This window comes from Eschrichtius robustus, chromosome 3 (genome assembly GCF_028021215.1).
Source record: "Eschrichtius robustus isolate mEscRob2 chromosome 3, mEscRob2.pri, whole genome shotgun sequence".
NCBI classification, from domain to species: Eukaryota; Metazoa; Chordata; class Mammalia; order Artiodactyla; family Eschrichtiidae; genus Eschrichtius; species Eschrichtius robustus.
In genome coordinates this window covers 50017578-50043494 of record NC_090826.1, presented here as the reverse complement: position 1 = coordinate 50043494, position 25917 = coordinate 50017578, and the positions used below count along the sequence as shown (strand labels likewise).

At 36.2% G+C, this 25917-nt stretch overlaps 1 protein-coding gene across 4 annotated transcripts in view; it reads left to right on the top strand.

The window, feature by feature from the left end:
• MYSM1 (Myb like, SWIRM and MPN domains 1) overlaps positions 1 to 24772 on the top strand; it is a 41153-nt gene extending 16381 nt beyond the window's left edge. For 2 of the 4 annotated variants that reach the window (XM_068539979.1, XM_068539977.1), the window contains 12 exons: positions 3255 to 3385; positions 4503 to 4606; positions 5843 to 5920; positions 7387 to 7475; positions 10395 to 10449; positions 10797 to 10847; positions 11569 to 11643; positions 12267 to 12455; positions 13152 to 13284; positions 17544 to 17649; positions 17828 to 17885; positions 19818 to 24772. In XM_068539979.1, the coding sequence (XP_068396080.1) occupies positions 3255 to 3385; positions 4503 to 4606; positions 5843 to 5920; positions 7387 to 7475; positions 10395 to 10449; positions 10797 to 10847; positions 11569 to 11643; positions 12267 to 12455; positions 13152 to 13284; positions 17544 to 17649; positions 17828 to 17885; positions 19818 to 19985 (1237 nt within the window). In that variant the 3' untranslated portion in view covers positions 19986 to 24772. The remainder of the gene's footprint in view (positions 1 to 3254; positions 3386 to 4502; positions 4607 to 5842; positions 5921 to 7386; positions 7476 to 10394; positions 10450 to 10796; positions 10848 to 11568; positions 11644 to 12266; positions 12456 to 13151; positions 13285 to 17543; positions 17650 to 17827; positions 17886 to 19817) is intronic. The other 2 variants (XM_068539978.1, XM_068539980.1) reach the window with 2 other exon arrangements.
• Positions 24773 to 25917: the final 1145 nt, after the last annotated feature.

The following is a 25917-nucleotide window of genomic DNA, read 5'->3' as shown; positions in this document are numbered from 1 at the left end:
TCTAAATTTTCAGTGCCTTTTATTTGAATTATTTACTCAGGGATGGGGAACAAACCAAAAACTTCCCACCTTATTAGCTTAAGTGCTCTGAAAGTGATTTGCATTTTTCATAATAGTTTAATTAAGACATCATCAAACATGCATAATTTTTATTGCTTTAGGAGCTACAGAATTGTGTAGAGCCATCTTTATAGAGGGCTTCTGCTGTAACCTAGGAAGATTACCAAAGGAAAACAACCAGACTTACTAAATTAGTAACTTTCATTTTACCCACACAGTATTAAGTATTTTGACATCTAAAGATAGCCTTATTCTAAAAGAAAGATTTTTTTCTTGTTCTTGACTCTTGGTTATCTCACAAATGGTTGAGGTTAGGAAAATTCTAGGTAAGGGTGGTATCAAAGTAAAGAATACCTATAAGGAACCACTCCTGACATTTGCATAGTGTTTTATAGTTTACAGAAAGCTTTTCTCTGTCATCTGTCTTTTCAGATTCTCTGTCTTTTCTCTGTCATCCTCACAACAATCTTGTAAAATAGGTGGTATTTTCTCTATTTGATAGAATGATCTTGAGGTCAGGAGAGGTTTAGGGAGCCGCCTTGAATTATACAGACCAGCTGCTGACAAAAGAAGGACTTCAGTGCAAGTCTCAACTCTGTAAATCACTCTTTCCATTATTCCACATTGCCTAATTCACACTATTAAAAAAGACAAATTAAATTAAATCTCTGTTGGTATCTAATTTTGTTTTTGGAAATAAGAGCATGAATGGCCAAAATAAAAGTGCTTCAAAATAATGGCTAACTCAAAAGTGTCTAAATTATCAGTGACTACTTAATGTTACTATAATCACATTTCATTTGTTACTTTGAATTTTGGATTTATGAGGCAGAATAATTTATATGGATAGCATAAATTATATGGCAGTAGTTTCCTAATGTCATTTGCCTTAGTTCATGAAACCAGTTAAATATTACTGTTTCAGTATGATGATTTAGCCAAAGAGTGTGAAAGCAAAAAGGAATGTTTTGAACAGGAAGTCAAACCTATTCTCTTCAGAAATAGAAGAGAGTGTTTAGAGACTGGAGGCAGTATTAAAAAAATAGAAGAGTTAAAGTTTTAAAGATAAAAAAAGTCCTGCTAGATTTGTTTGTTGCTTAAAGATCCTTTCCATAAAAGCACATGCAGTTAACTCCCTGTTTAGGGGAATATTTTATTAAAATAGTAGTCAGTATCATTATTGAATACTTACCAAATGCAATGCGTTGTATTTAAGTCATCTCTAGTCCTCTTGACAGCCTTGTCCTCATTTTACAGATGAGCAAAATGAGGTTCAGAGAGGGAAAGGAACTTGTTCCAGGTCCCATTAGGCGAAGGTGGTTCCAGAGACTGCAGTCTTGACCCATTATTTTCACACTTTCAGCTCTGGGCCTTGACTGACTTTTCATGCTGCCTTGCATGTTTTCCCCCCGCCAGATCTTGGTGAATCTTGCTTCCTCTTCTCTTTCCGTTCTGCTCAAGGGAAATTAGAGGCCTTCTCTGACCACCCTGTGTCTACAGTAACTCACATATCTCCTCCCTGTCATTCTCTAACCCTGCATTTTACGTATCTTATAGAACTTACTACCACTGAAAATATTATATTTTTATTTGTGTGTTGTCTCCTCTCTCCCCAACCCCCCATGATAATGTAGGCTCCATGTTCATTGTTCATTGTTACGTCCCTAGTGCTTAGAACAATGCTTGGAATACAGAGGCAGATTGAAAGAGTGAATCATCATTATATCATAAACAGATATTTGTAGAGGCCTTACTATTTGTTCAGTGCGGTACTAGTACTAAGCTCTTTGTTTAAAGCCTTTCAATTTGGATAATCTTTAATTAGACCAGTACAGTTCATAGATTCGTACAGTTTTTGGATGGCTGGGTATACCATACCCATTCCAGCTTTCTTGCCTTCATTTGCACAGTTTGTTTACTTTTCTTTCAAGATACACTGAAATCTCACCTTTGTAATGGAACTTCTGATACCCTCCCACATCACAGATTACTTTTTACCCTCCCTGAACTTCTATAGAATTTATGATTTTCAATTTGGTTTTTGCTTAGGCCTTCCCTAAACACCCTATCTAAAATAGTCTGTAGCTATTTGTCCTATTCTATCCTCTTATCCTTCTTACTGTGTCTTCCTAGCACATACTGCTACCTGACAACATAGTATATATTATTCATTAATTTATTGACTATTAGAATGTAAGGTCTGTAAGTTCAGGAACTTCAGATTCATCTCTGTATCCTTAGTGCCTAGAACAGTGCCTGGTGTATAGGACACAAAATAAATATTTGTAGAATAAAGATTGATTAAGAAATACCTATGTTATATGATATATCTGAATACTTGGTTTATAAAGTCTGTGTTTGAATCTTGTCACTTCCTTAAGTCAGTGCTTTAATCCCTCTCACCTACTTGTTTCCTTTCCTCTAAAATAAGAATGATAAAATCTGCTTTGTAGAGTTGTATATAACCCTTAGTACAGCATCTGTTATAAGCACTCAGTAATTGTTTGTTACTGTTATTAAGTCCTCTGTTACTTAAACTTTATGTTGTACCATCTAACATGGTACATTAAGTATATTTAGTAAATACGTGTTTTGTTATGGAAACCTCTTATTTCTTTAATAGTCTTTGTGCGTTTCTTTATTCCTTTAGAATGCCCTGTAGTATCCGTTTCTGTTTTCCACTGAGAGCACTTAATATTTACTAGCATAATGATTAAAAACTAATATAAAACTTTTAAGCATTTATAAGGTAGCTTGTAATTAAAAGATGTTGTCCAGCAAAGTAAAAGTAAATGAACCTAAGCAATTTATTAAAAATTGGAGTGTCTAATACTAAATATTTTCAATATATTATGAATATGCCCTTTTCATTCAAAGATTCAGGCTTGCATTTGGATCTGTAGATATATAACGCTCTAACTTCAGAGTCCTGGGATAACTGAAATCTATTGAATTTAATATTGGGGAAGAAATGATAACTTGTAAAACTCACACTATACTTGTAAGTTACTGTATCATTGAAAGATATTTTATTTCAGAAAAGAAAGTACACTTGGGTATTATGTATTAACGTTGTCTGTACACATTACATATTGAGAGGGGGTACATTTTTAAAATATTTCAAAGATTAAAAGTTTCCCCCAGAAATCTTCTTTTATGTTTTTATCCAAAATAATTGTACTTCCATCTCTTAGGGAGATATGCAAACCGAAATACTTAAATAAGACCTCAGTACGTCCTGGCCTGAAGAACTGTGGGGATGTTAATTGTATTGGACGGATTCATACATACCTCGAGTTGATAGGAGCAATCAATTTTGGATGTGGTAAAAATAAAAACCCAACAACATCTTTTACTCGACATTTTTTATCCTTATAGCACCCATTAATTTCTTTGATAGTTAGAATTCAAGTTAGACTTATTATAGATATAGAATACAGAAAGATGCTATAACATTATAGAATAAATGTATTATTGAGATTTTGTTTTGAAACAGATTTCTGTTGATAAACTATATTTCCTTTTAACCTACATTGAAAATTGGTGGTATGATTTTAAAGGAAGAATATTCAGTCTAACTGGTAGAAATGATTTAAGGATGCAGTTCTTTGTCAAGTAAAAGTAATTTTATGAAAAGTCCAATCAAAGCCCATTTGATTTGGAAATACTGTGTTAATGCTAGAAATACTGTCTAGCAGTGTTTAAATAAAGAAAATAATTTATGAACCTCTACACTTAAATGTAATAAAAGTGCCAAAATATTTTTCGTGGTAGAAAGTTTCTTTCACTCTAGTTTTTCTCAAATTTAAGCATATTTTTAAATGTATTCTGTCCTTTTATTGAATTAACATGACAATTTTGAAGAAAGATAATAGTTATAGTTGCAAAGTGATAAGTTAATTAGAATCTTGTAACCCATAGTTTGAGAGGAGTATATTCTGTATTCTGTGTCTATGAAAAGACAACCAGAAAACGTCCTGTCAGAGATTATTTCATTTCATGTAGAGAGAGAATTTATAGTTTGCCCTGGGATCTGTCCTACATTTCAGCATCCTTGTTTGCCCAAAGCACGGTATTAGGACTGGCTTTACAGGAAAACTAAGGTGTCATACCTTCCTTAGCCACTAAAAGAAAAATGAAATCATGTTTACTGTATTAGACTTGCAAAGGTAATAAAGTGGGCTTAGCACTCATTTAATCAGAAATTAAACAAATGACCCATTTCCTAAATGTTTCATTTTATTGAGATTTCCTTATAATAACAGCATACTTTTATGTGAGAACTACCAAGTAGCACATCAAATGTGTATTGTGGAAATAAGCTCATATTTTTTTAAAAACTTAGATATTGGCTTATAATTAATAGTATAGATGTGCCTTCCTATTTAACAAATAAGTTCCATAAAATAATAGATTGTTTTGTTTTTCCTGGATTCCAATAGAACAGGCTGTATATAACAGGCCACAGCCAGTTGATAAAGTACGAATCAGAGACAGAAAAGACACAGTAGAAGCGTACCAACTTGCCCAGCGTCTGCAGTCTATGGTAAGCAGTCCCTTCTCTCAGTAAATGATCTTTCCTGATTGCTCCTTACCCTGTTAAGAAAGATACGCCTACTTCTCTTCCCCTGTTTAACAAATGGCCATCGAGTAGAAGAACATGTTTTCGCTTTTATTTCACCCAAGCCATTCACTTTTTTGGTTTCCATTCAGTTTCATGTTGATTTATGAGGCAAAAAACAAACCCCCAAAATTTAAAAATTCACTCACAAACTTCACACAGAGCATGATGTTTCGCTAAAGTGGTCTTAGACTGCTTTGTGTTGATTTCTGTATCTAATGTATCTTTTAAAACTATACAGTTTAGCTCTTTTCTCTTTCATTTGTTTTTTGTTTGCTGAAAATTCTTACCATAAGATTTAGCTTTGTGGAAGTGCCATTCAAAATATTTTAGCCTTTAGTTTTTAATTCTTGAGGTTAGTGAGTTTTACAGTATTTTAAAATGCATGCATCTTATTTTGAAAATAAGTGATCCAACAAGTCTCCTAAAAGACAGAGTCATATTGTGGTCTTGTTGACTTTACTAATAAAATAGGTTAAATTGGTAATAGGTAAGATAAATGGAAAAAGTATAGATAATAGAGTAGGTATTTTTCTCAGAGTGTTTAGGCTGTAAACCATTTCTACCTAGTTTATTTTTTTAAGAAAGGGTGTTTTCATATACAGTTGCTGGAGGTGGTGCTAGTCATACACTGGCTTCTGGCAGCTGGTCCATTTTAAAGGCTTCAGTACTGATGTTTGCAAAACTGGATATTACTAATCCAGTCAACCAACTTTATAAGTTTTTACTATTTGTATTAACTAGGCAATCTTTTCCTAAGCCTGAGATATAATTATTTTGCTTCTAGTTTTCAATATTATACCTCTGGCTGTGTGTTCTTGCAAGTTTTCTACCACAAAGTCATTTTCATGGTGATTCTTTTTGGTCCTAAAAAATATTCTTGTCCTAGAGTTGTAACTCCCAAATGGTGAAAGGAAACGAAAATTAAAGAGAAATTGAAATAAAATTTAGAAAATCATCACTGATTTATTTCTGAGCAGAGTGCTAACTATTCAATGTAAATTAATAAAATACAGTCAGGCATTGCTGATCAGGGATTACGGTATTTTAATGGAGAAATTGAATTTTAGAAAATTATCATTTTGGTTTTGTGTGTTAATGTGCTGTGATTTCTCCAAGCTAATCTTGTGACCTTTTGCTTTATTTTTAATTTCATCGCAGCGCACAAGGAGACGTAGGGTCCGAGACCCCTGGGGAAATTGGTGTGATGCAAAAGACTTAGAAGGACAAACGTTTGAGGTAACTTTGATCCCTTCAAATGACTCAAAAGTGAAAGTTGTTTTGTCAGTATACATTTGTATATCTTAATGTCACATATATTACACTTGTTTTATGTGTGGGTGTATATATATATATGTCTCTTTCCCACGTTAATTTGTTTGTCTAGAAGTCATCAGTAAACAACAAAGAAGGCACTGATGGTACAGTTAACTAGGAGTTTGACTAATTTTCAGAACTTTGATTATCTGTCTCTATATTCTGGTCTCTAGCTCCAGAATATCTGCCAAGGTGCCAGGGAGTTGTGCCCTATTCATTTCAGTAAAGTCACTGAATGATGTTCTGATATACCAATCAAAATATTGTTCCATGCATTAGACATAAATTGAATTACAAATATTAAAGTATTATTTCTACTAACAAAAATTATGGTCCTAAAAAGAAACATAGGCAGTGAGTATATGTGTGTATGTGCGTGCACGCGCGCACACACACGAATGTGTTCTGTGCATATATAATTTGTTTGTGAACAACCAGTGCAGTCAAATGGAAATAATATGTGAATGTGTACTTACTGGCTTTGTTACCTTGCGTAACTGTACCAAATCTCAGGGCTTTATTTATGAAGTGTGGGTGATAACATCTCCCTCAAAGATTGTTGTAAGAATTAAGTGAAATAAAATGTATGAAGGTCCTAATACTCGGTACTCAGTAAGCCTTTGCGTGTACCAGGTACTCAATAAATGTTAGTTCTCTTCTTTCTCTTCCCCATTCCCTGCCCCCCAGCCTCACATCTGAGCATTATTCTAGGCACAACAATTAGTAACACATGGTTCCTGCCTACCAGGAACTTACATTTCTAGTAGGAAAGATAAAACCTATGGTAAGTTCTATGAGATTGGTTCCAAGAAATATAAGGTCCTCCCTAAGGGTGTGATCAGGGAAGGTTTCACAGAAGATGTGATTTTTCATCTGTGACTTGAAGGATGAGCAGGAGAATCTCAAAATTTGGAAATGTGGATGAGGGAACTCCAAGCTGAAGGAGAGGCATAAGCAAAGGCACAGACATAGGAAAATACCAGATATATTCTGGAAAAGGTACATAGTTCATAAGGGCTGGAATATAAGATTGGTAATAGAAATGAAATGAAAGAGAATTATTTTATTTTATATTTATAAAGGACTTACTGTGTCAGACATTATTGTCAATATTTTGGAAACATTAACTCATTTAATCTTCATGATAACATCATGACATTGTTATTATTACTATTATTGTTCTCATTTTAAAGATGAGGAAAACTGAAACACAGAAAGCTTCAGTAACTTGGCCAGGGTCACGCAGCTAGTAAGTAGCAGAGACAGGCATTCTGTCTGCCGAATCTGTGCTCTTTAGCTTTATGCTGTGGTGTCTCTTTATTAACTTTCCCTCTCAGTGGTTGATGGACTCTTTGATCAAATGGTTTTTTTTTTTTTTTTTTTTTTAGCATCTCTCTGCTGAGGAGTTGGCAAGAAGAAGAGAAGAGGAAAAATGCAAACCTGGTAAATCTTCAAAAGTGCCAAGGCCAACAAAAAGGTATAGTGTGACATCATATAAGTGTGATTTTTTTTTTTTAAACTTATCACAAGTGATTAGAAAATGTATGGAAGGGATATCTGATATTGCAACATTACATTATCCACATTAAGTTTAAAAATACTGCTGAAGGGGCTTCCCTGGTGGTGCAGTGGTTGAGAATCCGCCTGCCAGTGCAGGGGGCACGGGTTCGATCCCTGGTCCGGGAAGATCCCGCATGCCGTGGAGCAACTAAACCTGTGTGCCACAACTACTGAGCCTGTACTCTAGGACCCACGAGCCACAGCTACTGAGCCTGCGTGCCACAACTACTGAAGCCCGCGCACCTAGAGCCCATGCTCCGCAAAAAGAGAAGCCACCACAATGAGAAGCCTGCACACCGCGACGAAGAGTATCCCCCGCTTGCCGCAACCAGAGAAAAGCCCGTGCACAGTGACGAAGACCCAACGCAGCCAGAAACAATAAATAAATAAAATAAAATAATAAAATAAATAAATTTAAAAAAAATACTGCTGAAATTTTTTATTTCACTGATTATTAATTTGGGAGACCTTGAGCAAAAGTGTTAATTTGTTCATGTTCAGTGAATATAGGATCCAACATATGTTGTAAGGGGACCTTGTTTGTGACAGGTGGTCATTTAACTCCTTAGACATTATGAACAGGTAACCTCATGAAATGACTAGTTCTCTCTTTGATTGATGCTGAATGTTAGGTTTTTTTCTTTAATAATTTAAAATATTTAACTTGTAACATTAAGGGTCACCAAATAAGTTAAATGCCTTGACTTTGTAGACCCTCACTTCCTGCAGATGACCCATGAAATAGACTATAGTTTTGTCAGTGTCCCTTTAAAACAAGACATCCAGGAATGCCACTTGGTTATTTTCAATGGAAAGAGCCCTAATACTCAAGCAGTTGTATGTCCCTGGGTAAGTTACACAAAGCCTTTATAAGCCTTGGGTCCTCATTTATAAAATAATGTCTATAATAGCTAACACTGTTGGGTATGTTTTAAGCACTTCATGTATATTATCTCATTTAATCCTCATGACAACCCTATGAACTAGTTAATATAATCATTCCCATTTTATAGATGAGGAAACTGAGAGGCACAAAGAGGTTGTGTGACTTGCCCATGCTTGTTAATGGTGGTGTTGTGATTTAACCCAGGCATTAAGGCTTAAGAATCCATACTCCTAACCATTACATTATATATCACCTCTCTAAAATTAAAATCAAAACTTAGAGTTGTGAGAATAAATTAAATGAGATTAACCATGTAAGAAAGTACAGTTGTCCATAAGCTAGGACTCCTCATCTAGCGTCCGCACATTTGATTTTCAGAATCTAAATGTGAGACATACTTACTGTAATTTCAAGTCATTCTTCCAGTTTGTGAGGACCTTTTTGAATCCAGATCCACTTTTCTTCGTAGCTTTGAATCAACATTTCAATAAGCTTGCCTTTTCTACCATTGATCACTGATTAAAATGTTTAACTGAGATAAATGTAAACCTCAGACATCATTGTTCAATGAGCTATATACTACCACAATTAACTCTTATTTCTTCATCTTATGCAGAAGAATAATCATAGCAGATGTCTTGCTTACATTTAGTAACTATATTTGAGTCTTTATGAGTCTGCTAGTTTCTAGCAGATCATTCCTATCAAAAATGAAATTTAGGTATACCTGTCATGACTTATGTTTTCATGAACCCATTATTGTTTTTAGTAGTCACCTCTTCACTTGCTAAAGGCTCACAAATCAGCTGTTTAATCTTTTCTAGAATTTTCCTGATACTCAACATTTAATTCCTCTGCTTCTTTTTTTGTGTTTTGAAAACAGGCCCAATAATTGCCTATTCCTAGTCCTCCAATAATTTTTTCATTCTCTATGGTTCCTCAAAAAGGGTTGATGGTGGTTTCACATGATGGTTCTTCAAAGTGTTCTGGGATGCATATGCTTTCTTTCTATTTTCTCATCTATCTTGACCTTTCATTTCTTTTTATTTGCATTGACAAAGCACTTTCTAACTTGAAGATCTTCCTCATTCAGCAAACACTTTTTGAATGCCTACTGTGTGTCAAGCACTGTTCTAGGTACTTGCGATACAGTATTCAGCAAAACAAAGTATCTGATCTCCTAGCACTATGTGTGTGGTAGAATAGGAACTAAATAGTTCTGCTCTTTTCCGGTTGTTAACTTGAACATATTCGCTGTTTGTTTTCTCTGACTGTAGCCTAAAAACACTTTAAATATTTTTCTCAAACCTCAATTCTTTATTGGTCAAACAAAGCCTTTCTAATATTTCTCTCAGATTTACACATGCTTTTGTATCTAGCCTTGCTTAGGCATCCCTCTTTCCATTGTTTATACTTTTTCATTTTAAAAGATGAGTTTATCATAGAACTTTCGATATCCATTCATATCTTTAACAGAACTGTTTGTCATTTATTCATTCAACAAGTACTTACTGAGTCCCTACTCTGCTGAACACATTGTACTGACAGAAGTGTTTCTGAGAAACTTCCATCTTTCTTGAACTTTGTTTCCTATCTTAATGTCAGGGTTAGGTTTTCATTGAACTTTTGAAACCTACTTTCAGTGTAGGACACATGTCTGGCCATTTATAATGTTCTCTTCTTTGGGTGTTAAAAGAAATTAAGACAACAAAATTACTTTTTCCCAAAGGTCATGTTGTTTCCCAAATTTTTAATCAAGTCTGAAAGAACAGTGCTTCTTTCAAAAGGGTTGTATCACAAGAAGTTCTCCTAGTTTAATATTTTTTTCACTCCGAGTTTAGGTTTAGATTATTGGTACACATTTTCAAATTTGTAAATGAATGTTATTTTCCTGGTTATGTTATTGAAATTATATTAGGAATGATTTTTTTTTTCTTTTTCCTTTTCCAGCTCATTCGATCCCTTCCAACTGATACCTTGTAATTTTTTCAGTGAAGAAAAGCAGGTACTACTTATTCATCACTGAATGACCGTAAATAATACCCTCCTCTCAGACATGAAATATTTCTTCTTTTTCTGTGTGTGCAAGGCATGTGTATAAGAAAGGTTGGATAAGGCAGGGTACACTGAAGGTCAGATGAGTGATACAGATGGAAAATGAGAAAAGAATTTCTCCATGCTAGGGCTTTGAATTATACATATATTTCTTTAAAAGTCTGATTTGTGCTGAGCCTTGGTTGATGGTGAGAACTTGGTGTGATAGATAAAGGAGAAAAGGGTGGGCATTCCGATAGGAGGAACAAAATCTCTATTTTTATGCTCCCCCATTTTTTTTTTTTTTTTATATTTCAGGAGCCATTTCAGGTGAAAGTGGCTTCAGAAGCACTTTTAATAATGGATTTGGTAAGGATATTATATTGTGTTTACTTAGTTATTCTGATTTCTATTCTTGTGTATTTTTATTGCAGGCGTAAGAGAGAGTATGGAAGACGTGTATTTTGGATCTTAACTATCCTCCTTTACAAGGAATCTAAAAAATAAGTCTTTTCTTTTGGAGAAAAGCCAAACAATTGCATGTTTCCATATTTTAGAGAAAATAAATTAATGTGAGTTTTTGCAGACTGTTTATCATCATTAACCCTATTATAATTTCCTAGTATCCTTGTCTGCTGCCTTCTAGATAACTGCAACAAAGCACAACTCTTATAATTTGGAGACTCCTTGTTCTGCACTAAACTACAGAGATCTCCAGCGGTTGTGTGTGTTTATGGTGTTTTCTGTAGGAGGACCCAGAGTGATTTTTACTTTGCATCCTTATGATACCTTTCCTCAGTAGGGGGAGCAAATGGTATCTTCATTTTGTAAATGAAAAAAATGGCATCTTGGAGTGTTCCAATGTTTGGTTCAAAGCCTCTCAGCCAGCAGTACAGATAGGTCTAAAATCTTAAGTCTCTGTGTACTGAGCCTAGCATCTGGTTCCTCTACTATGCTATTTCATTTTAGAGAAGCATAATTACTGTACTTGTAAATGACTCTCCTATGATAAGTGAGATTTATTCTGATTTTTTGGTCAGGTGGGTTTGGTTTGTATGTTTGGGCTAAGTCTATCTTGTATTTCTTTTAGCATGCTCATGTTTCTATGGCAGAAGTGATTGGTCTGTTAGGAGGAAGATACTCAGAAGTTGATAAGGTAGTTGAGGTAAGTTTTCTCTTAAAATTTTTAAAATTATTTAGTCCTGCTGCCATACCAAATATTTTTATAGATTTCAATGTGTATAATTAACATATAAACCTTATCTATGATATAAATGAGAATATGCAAATGTGGACAGTTATATATTCCCAGAGGTGACTGAACATTCCATATATTGAGCACCTGTTTCCTTTTACCACCGAGAAAGAGGGAACATTACCAGGCCTTAGTTCTTCCTTGCCTTTGCCAGTAAAAAGCTTCAACTCCTAAGAGGCCAGAGACCAGGAAACATGCGCTAACCTTATAATTGAAGCTTGGTATACAACATTTTGCTAGAAATTATTATCATAAGTAATAGGGGTCATTGAAAGACTGTGTTTATACAGATACTATACAGGCCAACCTGGAAAACTAACCCGTAACTTGTCTTGAGTAGGAAAATGGATTTTGAGTTCCTTGCATACAATCACACTTTTGGAGAGTAATTCGTTTGCAAGTTAAAGGCTGCCTATTATATAGGCAGATAAAAGGCTTGGCTTTAAAAAGTTTCTGTATCTGTGTATGAAAGGACTGAAACAATAGAATTAACAGGATTTCAGTATAATCATCTAAGGATTAATCCCTTATAGGTCTGTGCAGCAGAACCATGTAACAGTCTGAGTACAGGACTACAGTGTGAGATGGATCCCGTCTCACAAACACAAGCCTCGGAAACCTTGGCTGTCAGGGGCTATAGTGTTATTGGATGGTATCATTCTCATCCTGCCTTTGATCCTAATCCTTCCTTACGAGATATTGACACTCAAGCCAAATACCAGGTGTGTTTATAGGTCTTTTTGTATGTAGTCGGTAAATAATTGCACATTTTCTCCCCTCTCATTGTTTTCTGTTAAATAAATACACTTTTAATATTTCTAGCAAAGTGATTATAAGAGTAATACATGTTTATTTACACATTTAGAAAATTAGCTATTCTGTTTAATATAGACAAGCCATCAAAGTAACAGTGATAATTCCCCCCAGAGCCTTTAAAAATGATGGGGATAACTAAGACAGGGGCTGGGTACAATTGAAATAATTGGAAATATAATATATTTTGCACCTCTGGAAAAAACAGAGTTTTGTTTTATTCTGCAATTTTATGTTTGATATCTGGATGTTTCTGCTATAGGCAGCTGTTTGTAAATTACTACCATATAGATAAAGATTACAGCTGAGGGGCTAGTGAATATAATTTGTAAATGTATTCATGGCAAATGTAGATTTTGCAGGCCAGATGATCTTTTTAAGGGTGATCTTAAAAAAAAAAGTGATCTGTTCAGGTTGGGTTGGACATGTTTTGGCCTGAAAATTTTAGGGTATGGAATAAATTTAGTTGCTGTTTGGAAGTGAAGTTTTTAACACACTTCTGCATTCCCTTTTCCTCTATTGGATGTTTAAAATGTTGGTATGGGTAAATACTGACTTTTAAATTTATGTGGTTGAAACTAATTATACTTTTTTTTAAATTGTAGAGTTACTTCTCCAGAGGCGGTGCAAAGTTCATTGGAATGATTGTTAGTCCTTATAATAGAAATAATCCTTTACCTTATTCTCAGATTACCTGCCTGGTTATAAGTGATGAAATTAGCCCAGATGGCTCTTATCGTAAGTTTTCAACAAAAATAATCCGACTTCTACTTTCATTTTTTTTGAATCTTACAAATCACAGAATTTATACCTGTTGAAAGCGATATGATGGAAAAGTTTGTGTCCTCAACTAGGGAATCACTGTTTGCATACCATGTAGTGCAGCCACCCTCTTTCCTTTTATGATTTCCTTCTGCATTAAAGTTCCCACTGTGTTACCATGGCCACTGGGCAAAAACATTACAATGTAGAGAAAACTTATGGCCAAGCAGTGTGTGTGTATTAGGTCCTGGAGACATTGCAGTAAGCAAAACAAAGTCCCTTCTGTTCTCTTGAAAATTCTAGATAAATGCAGATTGGCTTTCTCTGCAATGACATTCAAATGAAAAAATAATATTAATAAAGAATAATGACCACCCTACCACTAGCTATCCATGATCTCCCAGTTTAGGCTCAACAGTGCCTAACTAGTTTTATATCTGTCTCTCTCAAGAAAGAATTTGGTTGGTTTAGCCCATCATATGACTTGGTTCCTTTGGAATTTATGTCCACTGCTGTTCCAATCAACTCTGGCTGGATAGAGAATTAGTGTAGCAGACTAGGAAAAGTAGGGGAGTGTAAGAAGCGAGTGTGGATGGAAGGAAAAGATGAGAGGAAACAATTACATCTCTAGGATACTCTCTTTTCATCCTTAATACCACTGCTCTAGTTGACTGTCCTCTCTGGATACTGTCACTCTACATTATACTCTTCCCCATTAGCTCATGAGCCCCTTGAAGGTAGATATGATATTGTACTCATTTTTCTATTCTCAGTTTCTAGCACAGGGCCTGGCATAAAGTAGGTACTAAATGAATGTTTAACAAATTAATTTCTTCATTCTTAATAATGTCACTCAGATACCCTTAATAATGTCACAAAAATACCCTCTTTGGCAAAGACCCCAGCACTACCACCCCTCATGTCATTTACTATTAGTTGCTCTATTCTTTGTGCACCTGCAACATTTGTTTCCCGCCTTCATGGTTGCTTGCATGTTTTAATATAATTTATTTATTTAGCCTGTCTCACTAAATTGTGAGCCCCAAAGAGCAGGAACTATGCCTTCTTTGTATCTCCTGTAGTACCTAATCAATTGCCTTATACCTAAGGAGTGGTCAGTGCTCTATAGGTTTTTGTTGAATGAATAGTATTGACATTAACTTTAGTCCAAAATGCCCATTTTGAACATAGCACATATATACATCATTCTTTACGCCAGTATAATTTTACAAAAAGTTAACAAAAGGAAGAATCACAGTGAACTTGTCCTCCATTTAAACCATGTCTTACTGTCACATTCTGCTAGATTTGGGGAGTGAGCCTCTACTCTGATGCTGTCTAATACAGTCACGTGTGGCTACGTGTGACTGTTTAAATTAATTAGAATTAAATGAAATTTAAAATTCAGTTCCTAGAATCCTACTGCTGACCAAAATGAAGTAACAAGGACCTGTCTGAAACAACCAAAAAACTGGACAAAATATAGAGAACAGTGGTATTGAGGATATAACATCAAACAGTGAAGGAATATGATTCCTGAGAGATGGGAAACAAAGTGAGCCCAAGTTAACCTAGCTTATTGACTTAAAAGAACTTCCAGGTGTGGCACAAGGTAGAGAAACCCACCCAGAGCCTAGCAGACTCTGAGTTGAGGTGATGGAGGTAAGAGCAAGGAGACCAGGGCAACTAAATTTGCAAGACATTGTACCAGAGAGCAGAAAGCTGCCTAGAGAGCAGACTCCAAAGATTTGTAGAAGGTTCAAATTTATTGTTGAGCAAGATAAAGACCAATGCATGTGTGTGAACAGACTACCCCAGACGGGAAAAAATCACCCGAAAGATTAGCGGGCACAGTGCTGGATTCTTGCATAAGCTACCGTCACAGCACACAAGTATTCCACGTTACCATCATTGCAAAAAGTTCTCTTGGTCAGAGCTGCCTCTTACATGACTTGACCGTTGTTAACCCTGTTTGTTAGGTCTTAATCCTCGGTTCTTCTCTGTGCTCCTCTTGGAAACCTTCTGGTTCAAGAATTAAAATTTCCTAGAAGCCCTGGGATACCTTGTGTTACAGTACTTTGAACTGGGTCCTTTACTTATTTATTTGTTCATTCATTGATTCATTCTTTTTTTTCCCCCTCTATTAGGTGTGTACCCAAATCCTATCTTTACAGTATGTCTAATGGTTAATCATTTTCTCTATTTGTAATAGGCCAGAAATATACTTAGTGATTCGTTTTATTCTGACACTTTAGTGGATAAAAATAATCAGTACATATATGTGTAATTGAATCACTTTGCTATACACTTGAAAATAACACAACATTGTAAATTAACTATACCTCAATTTAAAAAAATAATAAGCATATCAAAAAATAATCAGTACAAAAAGAAATTTTTACTGGTTTTAGTGCCGTTTTTTTAACTTAGAACATATTCTTAATACCAAATAGAGGTGTATAACGTGTTGTGTGTGTGTGTGTATTTTCATGGTTTTTTTATGAGCACAGACTGAAAATGTATTTATTTATTTACCTCTCTTTTAGTCTCATTTTTTACTTTCATTAAGAGTAGGAGTTGCTTAACCTGGATTCAGATCCCAGCTCTGATATTTATTAGTTATTTTACCTTGGGCAGGTTACTTAATCCCTCTCATTCTCATTTGCCACATCTGTAAAATGAGAAAAAATTATTAACTTGCTTACGGGAGGTTGTAGAGACTGTCAGTAATGTATGTAAAGTGCTTAGTAAATAATAGGTCTAAAATAGGTAGTTATGATCATAGCTATTGTCTGTGCTTAGTAGGTAATCAAAACATATCAAGTAAATGATTGTTATCACAAAAGTTTGTGTAATAGCTTGTGTACTATAATGTGTCACTCTTCTTAAGTTCCTGGAGGGGGAAAATGAAATAGAAGAGAATTGAGAAATGAAAAAAGATCAGTTATCATCAGGCTTGCTGTTCCTTTCTCTCCTTCCATACACCTGAAAAAAAATGGGGAGAAAAAGCCTTTTTAGGGCACATTGACAAATTATGCTTGTATTGTGTGGAAATAGAATTATGATTTTTTTCTTAATACCTTCTGATTTACTGACATTTTGTTTACTCGAAAAGCCTACAATGGCAAAAATGCAAGTTGAGAGGCAGTATAATGTAAAGATTAAGGACATAAACTCGAGCCAGACTGCCTGGGTTCAAATCCTGGCTCTACCTCTTACTAATTAGATATGTCCAAGAACAGGTTATTTAGTAACCTTTCTGTGGCTCAGTGTCCTTGTCAAAAAAAACACTGGGGACAACACTGGTATCTAGTTCATGTAACTGGCCTTACATCTATATAAAAAGCACCTTTATATATAAAGCCTGGCACAGAGTAAGCATTATATAAGTGTTCTTATGGTATTGGCCTTTGGTAATGAATCAGCTGAGCCTTTAATATACTGCAAATACAATTACATGGAGATTTTGAAAGATATGTGAGAAATGTCTAAGTAGGCTTGTCTTTTGGTATTTTTCCTTTCTAACTTATGTACGTGATATCTACCCCTTGGACTTGTTTCCTCCAGAGTTTAGCGTGACTCAAGTGCAGTTACTGGCTCTCCAGAATTAAACCTAGCCCCTGTCTAGTCTTAGATCAGCATGGAGAGGGAGGTGGAATGAATGTGGGCTCAGAAGTCGGGCAAGCCTGGTGGGGTTTGAAATCCAAGCTCTTTGCTTTACTAGTGGAAGGAGCTTGTTCAACCTGTCTCAGCCTCAGTTTTATCTGTTAAATAGGAATGATGCTACCTACCTTATAGCAGTGCTGTAAGCTTGATAACATGTGTTAAAAAAAAATATCACTGGGATGGAATATATCTTGGTTTGCCTAGGTCAATCCCAGTTTAAGCCTGTGGTTCTGGCACAATTATTAATAGTGCCAGCTTTCACTCCAAAAGTGCCTTGGTTTGGATGATAAATTATGTGATCATCTTACCTGTCACAGTTCCTTGCATAGAATTGTCATGAAAATGGCACTTTTACTTTTCTTTATTAATTGCTTCACATTAATATGCTTGATGAACCAAGTTCAGCCAGGCAGTGCATATTTAATGAATGCCCACTATGTTTAACGTGCTGTTTAGCTGGTCTGCCAAACTGCGGTTGTGAAAACACGAAAGGGAATTTTAAGTAATTAAAAGGAGATTGGAGATTTAAGAAATAGTTGGTAAAAATGTGCTGCTTTATGCTTTTCTAGGTTTACCTTATAAATTTGAAGTACAACAGATGTTAGAAGAACCTCGGTGGGGATTAGTGTTTGAAAAGACAAAATGGATAATAGAAAAATACGGGCTATCCCGGAGGTATGTACTGTGGTTTGAGATGGTTGCACATCTACAGTGTTTCTCATTAAATTACGTTTTAGGGAAAACCCAAGTTAAATATAAAATTGTGATGTATGGCATCAGTGATAGTTTATTACAAAACTGATTCGTTAATAGTATTTGTTTCATTGGTTTGTTTTCATATTTCTTCCAACAGCAGTGTCCCCATGGATAAAATCTTTCGCCGGGATTCTGACCTGACTTGTTTGCAGAAAGTAAGCTGCCTTCACTTTAATTGGTTTCATTGCTCACAGATTCCAAAGCTATTCATCTTGATGTGTTTTCCCATGATGCCTAATGCTTTGTGGATACACCTTCTGTGTATTTCCTTTATTGCTTTTTTCTTTCTAAAATTAATTTCTAGGAGATAATTAGTAATGTGTTTTGGTGCCCATGCTTGCATATAGAAATAATGCTGTTTTAGAAAAAATTTGTCCATGTTGGCTGATAAATTTCTTAGCAGATTATTATTGTACACAATGGAGAACATTTTTCTTATTTTATTAAATTCAAAAGTGCCATGTTTCCATTTAGCTTTAACAATTGATCATTTTTAAAAACGGTAGTATAAATCTAACAATTAAATTTAAATGGTCATTTTACTTAACTTTCTGGTAGGAAAAAAGAGTCTTGAATTATTTTATTTCACTTCTAGTTTTGTTTCTATGAGTATAATGAATTTCAATAAGATTGGCAACATTGGTCTTTCTTTTTTTCCTTTGGTAACAGTTTGGGAATAGAAAATTTTAACATTAAATTTCTTTTTAAATTTTTTTTTTTTTTTGGCTGCATTGGGTCTTCATTGCTGCACGTGGGCTTTCTCTGGTTGCAGCGAGCCGGGGCTACTCTTACTGCAGTGTGTGGGCTTCTTATTGCAGTGGCTTCTCTTGTCACAGAGCACGGGCTCTAGGTGGGCGGGCTTCAGTGGTTGCAGCATGCGGGCCCTAGAGCATGTAGCCTTCCTTCAGTAGTGTGGCGCGCGGGCTCAGTAGTTGTGGCTCTCAGGCTTAGTTGCTCGTGGGATCTCCTGGGACCAGGGATCGAACCCATGTCCCCTGCATTGGCAGGCGGACTCTTAACCACTGCGCCACCAGGGAAGTCCCTCTTTTTAATATTTTTTACCCCCTCCTATTATAGCCACTTTTTCTTTGCTCTGTTGGAAGATTAATATGCACATTTCCCAGGAAATAGACTCTATCATCCTATTTTTGAAATGGTAGAATCCTGTATTTTTATGTACATAGATTTTTATCCCATAGGATTCTTGGCTTTGTAAATAAAACTACTAAAAAAAGAAGCAAAGTCACAAGTTTGTCCAAAGTAGAAAGCATCATACATGCAATCTCAGTTTTATCTCCTTATATAAAATCAGAAAGGAACTGCACCTCACCTCCACTGGCCTCTACTGTGAGGCCCTGGCACTCTGGGCCAACGCCTGGCAGCTGCAGGCCCAGCTGGGTGTCCCCTTGGGCCCAGACCGCCCTCTGCTGACCCTGGTGGGGCTGGCTGTGTGCCACCAGGAGCTGGAGGACCCTGGGGAGTCCCAGGCACGCTGTGAGAAGGCCCTACAGCTGCTGGGGGACAAGAGCCCTCACCCTTTTCTGGTACCCTTTCTGGAAGCCCAAGTGCGACTCTCCTGGCACCTGGGCCTGGACAAACGCCAGTCAGAGGCCCAGCTTCAGGCCCTGCAAGAGGCAGGCCTGACGCCCACACCACCCCCCAGTCTCAAAGAATTACTCACCAAGGAGGTGCTGGACTAACACACCTAGATTTAAGGCCGCTGTGGGGAGAGGCACTGCCCCAGGATGGGGGGTGGGGTGAGGACATGGACAGCAGTTGGGAGGCGACCGGGGTCCTGGGAACCCCTAGAAGTTCCACAAACAATTTGTAGCAGACTGAAGAATTGTGCTTCTTCTGTTGAGCTGGGCTCAGGACAAGCTTTGCTAAGCATTCCTCAGCAATGGCTTCCTGCACTTCAGCTGTACAGTTATTAAACACAAGTTTATCCTCAGTCACCTTTAAGGAGAATGTTTCTCATTTAAGCATTAGAAAAGGGGAGATTTGGAAAGGGATAAAATAGTGATAGTGATGCAAACCCTCTTCTTACCACTCTTTGTTTTAAATATAAAACTTTCCTTTTCAACTAGCTTTTGGAGTGTCTGAGGAAAACTCTGAGCAAAGTGGCCAATTGCTTCATTGCTGAAGAATTCTTGACTCAAATAGAAAATTTATTCCTTTCCAATTACAAAAGCCAGCCAGAGAACGGAGCGGCCGAAGAGAAGTGCGCCGTGGAGCCAAAGGCGCTGTTAACGTGACTATTTTAAAGTAAGACGTCTTAACCGCGACACGGTAGACCGTACTTTCAGAGTTATAGCCTTGAAATTATTGTAATTTAGTTAACAGTGGTACAGCTGTGATTTTTTTTTATTTTTATTTTTTGCTAGTTCATGAAATCCAAATTTTGCCACATAAACCATGTGACAAGAAAGAGACACGGGCTTGGACTTGTTTTCATATGTGGCGCTCAGTCCTCCTCGGCCGGTCAGCAGGGTGTGGACTGAAGGGCGGCCCCCCTGCTCTCTTCAGGTTGATAAGTGTGGTGTGTCTCAGATTGTTATTTCCCCCTGAACTAGTCATTCCAGTTTTGCTGTCTCCTGTCTCATGAGGAGCACTTCTATTCTTTTCATGTGTTTTGGTGAGGCTTGTTTATGGTTGCAAATGAAATACGGGTGGGTGGTCACAGCGGTAATTAACATGGTTGAGAACTGCTGGTTTAATGAATCTAAGGACATGCTGTGGGAGGCCAGGGGAGGCATCAGGAGAAAATCTTCAAAACAGACAAGAGACCTAAAGGAGAGAATCAAATTACCAGTTTTTTAATTACAGATATTTGCTTCCATTTTATTGTATAACAACACTACTATAGGATATGCCATTTTCTCAGCTGAAACATTTTGTATGGATTTCAGATACGTAACATAATAAGCTTCAACTATAGGTCCACTTATGTTCATTTGTGTGGTAAAGCCTCGGTTAACTAGAACACAGGTAATCATAACCCTTAAACTAGACTTTTATTTTTTCCTACGACCTGCTATGAGGAGAAAGAGGCAGATTACAAGAAAGCTTAAATAAATCAGATTTAATTTTAAAAACAAAAAATCCTTCCAGGACATATTATGTATTCAGCCCCGTTTCATATACTTGCTGAATCCAGAACAGGGGTCAGTGAACATTTTATGTAAAGGGGCAGTTAGTCAGTAACTTAGGCTTTGCAGGCTACACACCATCTCTATCAGACATTCTTCTTTATGTTTTTTAACAACCCTTTAAAAACATAAAACCATTCTTAGCTCATGAGGCTCACAGAAAACAGGTTGCTGGCCATTATCTTCCAAACCCTGCTCCAGAGAATTGCAAACATTTAGAATTTATTTTCAAATGCATGAGCCTGAGACATTGAAAGGTCTTGTATCATCTTCAAACAACAATAAAACTAAAAATTGTAATTTACATTTAAGTTTGTTTTCAAATGAAAGTTGGTAGTCATGCTGCCTGATTTATTCTGATAGATTTTAGTTTACTTCTCTTAACTAAAGAATTGACTAATGTCCTTTCTCCAAGCATTCTTATTAATATCAGTTTTATTATTTCTAATCTGCATATGATTCTGTACTTTTGCCTTTTTTGGTTTAATGAATATCCAAGGAAAATAAGTCAGTATTGGAAGGAGCAGTGAGCCAGTTTTAGATGACCTGGGTCTTGACTCAGCCTTGTGATTTGGGGGATATAGTTTACCTTCTCTGGGCCTAAATTCATGTGTAACCGAGATCTAAATTATCTGCCCTGCATCCTTTCAGGTCTAAAATCTTATGATTCACTCTGATTGTTGGACTTACCCACCTGGAGCTTGTATTTTGAGATGTTACAGTTCCCAAATTAATGAATGTTTTTAAAGAAAAGTGGTAGTATTTTCCATTTTTCTATATGTATTTAGGATAAACGGTGAAACATAACTTACAAAGCAGTTACTTTTGGGACTGGGCTTATTAGAGCTATAGACCAAGAATCAGGAAACCTGAGTTTTTACCCTAATTCTCTTACCAGCTTTGTTGTGTGGCAGTGGTAAGATCACATAACCTTCTGGACCTCAGAATCTTCACCTGTAATTCAAGGGCAGAAAGTCTGTGATTCTGTAAAAGGGTAGTGATTCGTTCCTTTCTACCCTTCCTTTTGACATACTTTCTTCATTGTATCAGGAACAGATCCTAGAAAGTGGTATTAATTAGCTTTCTTGATTGACATTTCCCAGTAATATTGATGAATTGGGGTTGGAAAATAGTGGAAATTGTTAAAAGTTCTGTTCTCAGTCTGGGTCCTCTGCATGCTAGTGGTTCACCACATTTAGTAACCTAAGCCATACTATAAGGAACTCTCAAAGGTGGTAATATTCAGAGTTTAGAGCTTTGAGAGAACAATTTTTAAAATAATACTGTTTTTTTCTGATGATAGAGTACACTTATGAGAAAATATTTTTTAAAAAGCAGAAAGCATAGTTAACATTTTGGTATAAATCTTTCCCCATTTTTTTTTTTTTGCATCATGTAATTTTAGATTAAAATCTGATATCTTCCTCCCCTCCTCCCTCATTCATTGTTTTTTTTTTTTCTCTCATCATATTCTTAAAACATTTTTATAACTACAGGTGCCCACATTCCTGTCACTGCCAACCTTGGCCTGCTGAGGGCAGTAGGAGCTAGGCCTTGAGAAGCACAGAGGATGTCTAGGGCTGAGAGTGGCGGTGTAATGCAGGAAGTTTAGGAGGCAGGGAGGGTCTCAGAGGGAAACCTACCTCTAGTAATTTTTACAGAGTGAAGATGGGACCTGAAAACATCCAAGTCTCTTCATCCTGATTTGGTTCTTTCTTTTGCACAATGACAATAAAATAATGAGCTTAATTTATTTTCCTTTTCCAGCTTGCCTGGTGGAAATCGACACAACTACTTCACTAGTATTTGACCTAGCACTCTTAAAAATCTAATCCCAAAGTAACATTCAAAAAAAGAAAAATCAGTAGAATGAGACCCACAAGATCAGACTCTCCTTACCCCTCTGTACTTTTAGCCTTGAACCACTGGCCCTCAAAGCAGCTTTATGACTTTCATAGGCCTTAGACACTTTTGCCTTCTTAGGCCTCTTCTTCCATAAAAAATTAAAAATTAATGTTACAATTGCATTTGTATAAAATGAATTTTATATATAAACACATCCTTAAATCTAAAAGTTTGGTTTTTTTCTTACGAATTTAAAAGAAATTAAAACATTTTGGGGGGCCTCTGAATGTATTATGGGCCTGAGACCTGGTGCCTAATAGATAAGTTGGCCCTGCCTATACTATGAAGGGTACTATTGGGAAAATGGCAGTCACTACCCGCTCCCCTATAAACCCACCTCACAAACCCTAGAGGAACTTTGCCACACAGCCAAGAACATTGCAGTACCTGCAGCTTTAGATCCATAGACTTGAACTTTGTTCTTTACTGACGTGACCAAAATTCAGGAGTGTTACTTGGGACCATTCATCCCCCAAAGAACGATAGGCCGCTGTGGCTAACTTCAGTTTTCAGGTAGATATTTTATTCTATTCTTAATCGATAGTTTTGAAACTCATGCCACATGTCCTGCCGCCTTTTCTTCCTGTGTTTCCCTCAAGCCCTTTTTTTTCATCCTCACTCCCTCACTTCTTACCTGACAGTGCATAGGTACAAGATCCTTCATTGTCATGTGTTGAAAGCAGGGCCTGAAGAATAGAGTTGAACAAACCCATTCATATTTCCCAGAAGCTGACTAATGCTGCCCCAGCCCTCTCTCCATAACTTTCCTCCCCCAAAGGACTGGGGCAAGGGCTGTGGCATGCAGACCATCTGGGCAGCAGAGGAGACTGTGGTCTCAGCATGCCAACCTGAGTGGGCTTCCTGCTCTTCAGTTTACCTTCTTCTTCTTTGTCTTGCTGGGTCCTAATGAAGTGAGCTGTAGGACCTGGAGGAACTGATGCAGTCAGGAGGCCCTAGAACTGATGCTTTGTCCTGTCCCTACAAAAGAGCCATAGGACACCTGGCCACCTGGAAGGTAGCTACCATCCTCAGGTCATCAGCAAGCGTCCAGTTGGTGGGTTTCTCAGTAGAAATTAAGTCAGGGTACCCAAATGTTGTGGTTTGTTTTTTTATTTTTTTTTAACCTATGCTCTTCTCTACCCAGAACTAGACACTAAATCTAGAGTCACATATTATGACATTTAGGAAAACTTTTTCTCACAAGCACGAAGAAAAAAGCACATACATTTGTAACATCATCTGTTTCATCAGGGTTAATAACAAAATTTAACAAAGAAATTTGATCTGCATCTCCAATTTACCAGTGGTTTAATAGTTCTCTTACAAATTAATGCCATATTTTGCAATATTTCCAGAAAATCACTGTGGAGAATAATGTAATATACTTTAGCTTAATTCCTGACCTTTTCTTAAATGGTTTTATGTGTGCTGTTCCCCCAAATTCTGTTTTTTCATTTAACCTATAATTGTGCTTTCTGGTATTTTCTAAATCTTATCTTTTAAGCTACCTTAAATCCTTTCTGGAACAAGGCAAAGGATAAATATGTCATCCCCCCTAAGTCAGGAGAAAGTCAGAATATCCCAGAGAAGCTGTGATTATGCCAGGGGCTCTATACCAAACTAAATTTGAGAAGGTAAACTTAACTTGTATCTGGGTTGTTTTATTTTATACCTTTGACTATATTTATGAATATATTCATAAGAACTTTAATTTCAGCAAAAAATGCCTGATCTGCTGTCTTTGAGGTTTCCTGGAGTACTCTCTTAGGAATTAAGAAGTATGTTAATTATGATTTTATAGTTTGTATTCCTGTTTCATAGGTTACCACAGAACATTTGTTTCAACCTATGGATTATAAAATAGTATTTAGATTGTAGCATGATTTAAATAGATAGGTCATATATATCTTTAAATTTGTCGATTTGATGTGTAAATTGTGTATTATGTATAAGTTTACTATGATTATTGGTAAACCTGTTGCTATTGTTTTCCCCAAATGTTATCAGTGTTTATGGATTTCTTTATTAGTTTGAATTTTGGAATGTTCTGTAATAAAATATAATGATTTCAACTATTCTGTGCTTTTAAATATGCCATGTTGTCTATATCTGTAATAAAGAATATTGTAAATATTAATGTTTGTACAATTATGAAAGCTTTTCCTCAAAATGATTGAACTCTCCTCCTTGTACTTTATTTTATGTACTGTGACATAAAATATCTGATTTTAAGCTTTGGGGTTTTAGCTTGTAAAATTTAAAGGGAAACATTCTGAAGATTCTATATAAATAAAATTTTGAAAGTGAAGTGGTGAATCATTTGGTTGCTTTCTAAATCATTAGCAGCATGCACACTGAATTACAGACAGTGCCCCATTAATTCAGCAAGCATTTGTTGAGCGTTGTAGGGGCACAAAGATGAATGTCTTGGTTTCTTTCCACAAGAATCCTACTATCTACTACCTAATAAGTGGGAAACATAAAACCTGACATAGGTAGCTAAGACACTAGGATACAAACTGGAACTGATTATAAATGGCTGTAAGACTTCAAGGGTAAGAGGTGTTTTAGATAAATGAGAATTCTCTAGAATGTAAGCAGTGAGATTGCTTGGAAGAGATCGCCTTTAAACCAAAATGACATTTGGGGAAGATGTTCCAGAGAGAAGTGATCTTAGAGCATAGGCATGGAGGTAAGGAATGAAAAAAGATTTAGAGTGGTGAGTCTTTGGCCAGAGGGTAGGGTATGTGAAGATGTTAATTATGAAGGTAATTCACATTCAGTCAACCAACTAAGGATACAAAAGGTATAAATTGACAGAAAATTCTCACCTTAGAATTAACTCATTAACTGGTCCTTAACTTCCCAGTCCTTATTTTCTGCAAAACCTATCAATTTCAAAAACAGAAAAACAGGATCAGACTTGTGTATATTCAGTACATACGTATCTTCAATGTCTGTCCTTTTATTGAGGACTTCTTTCCATCTCAGCACATAAACATCTATTCATTCTTTGCAAGAGGTGCATAGCATTCTGTAGTATAGATTTGCCATAATTAATTTGATCAGTTTTCAACTGATGAACTTTAGATGTTCCCATTTTTCTATGAAAAATAATTTTTGCACACTTCTA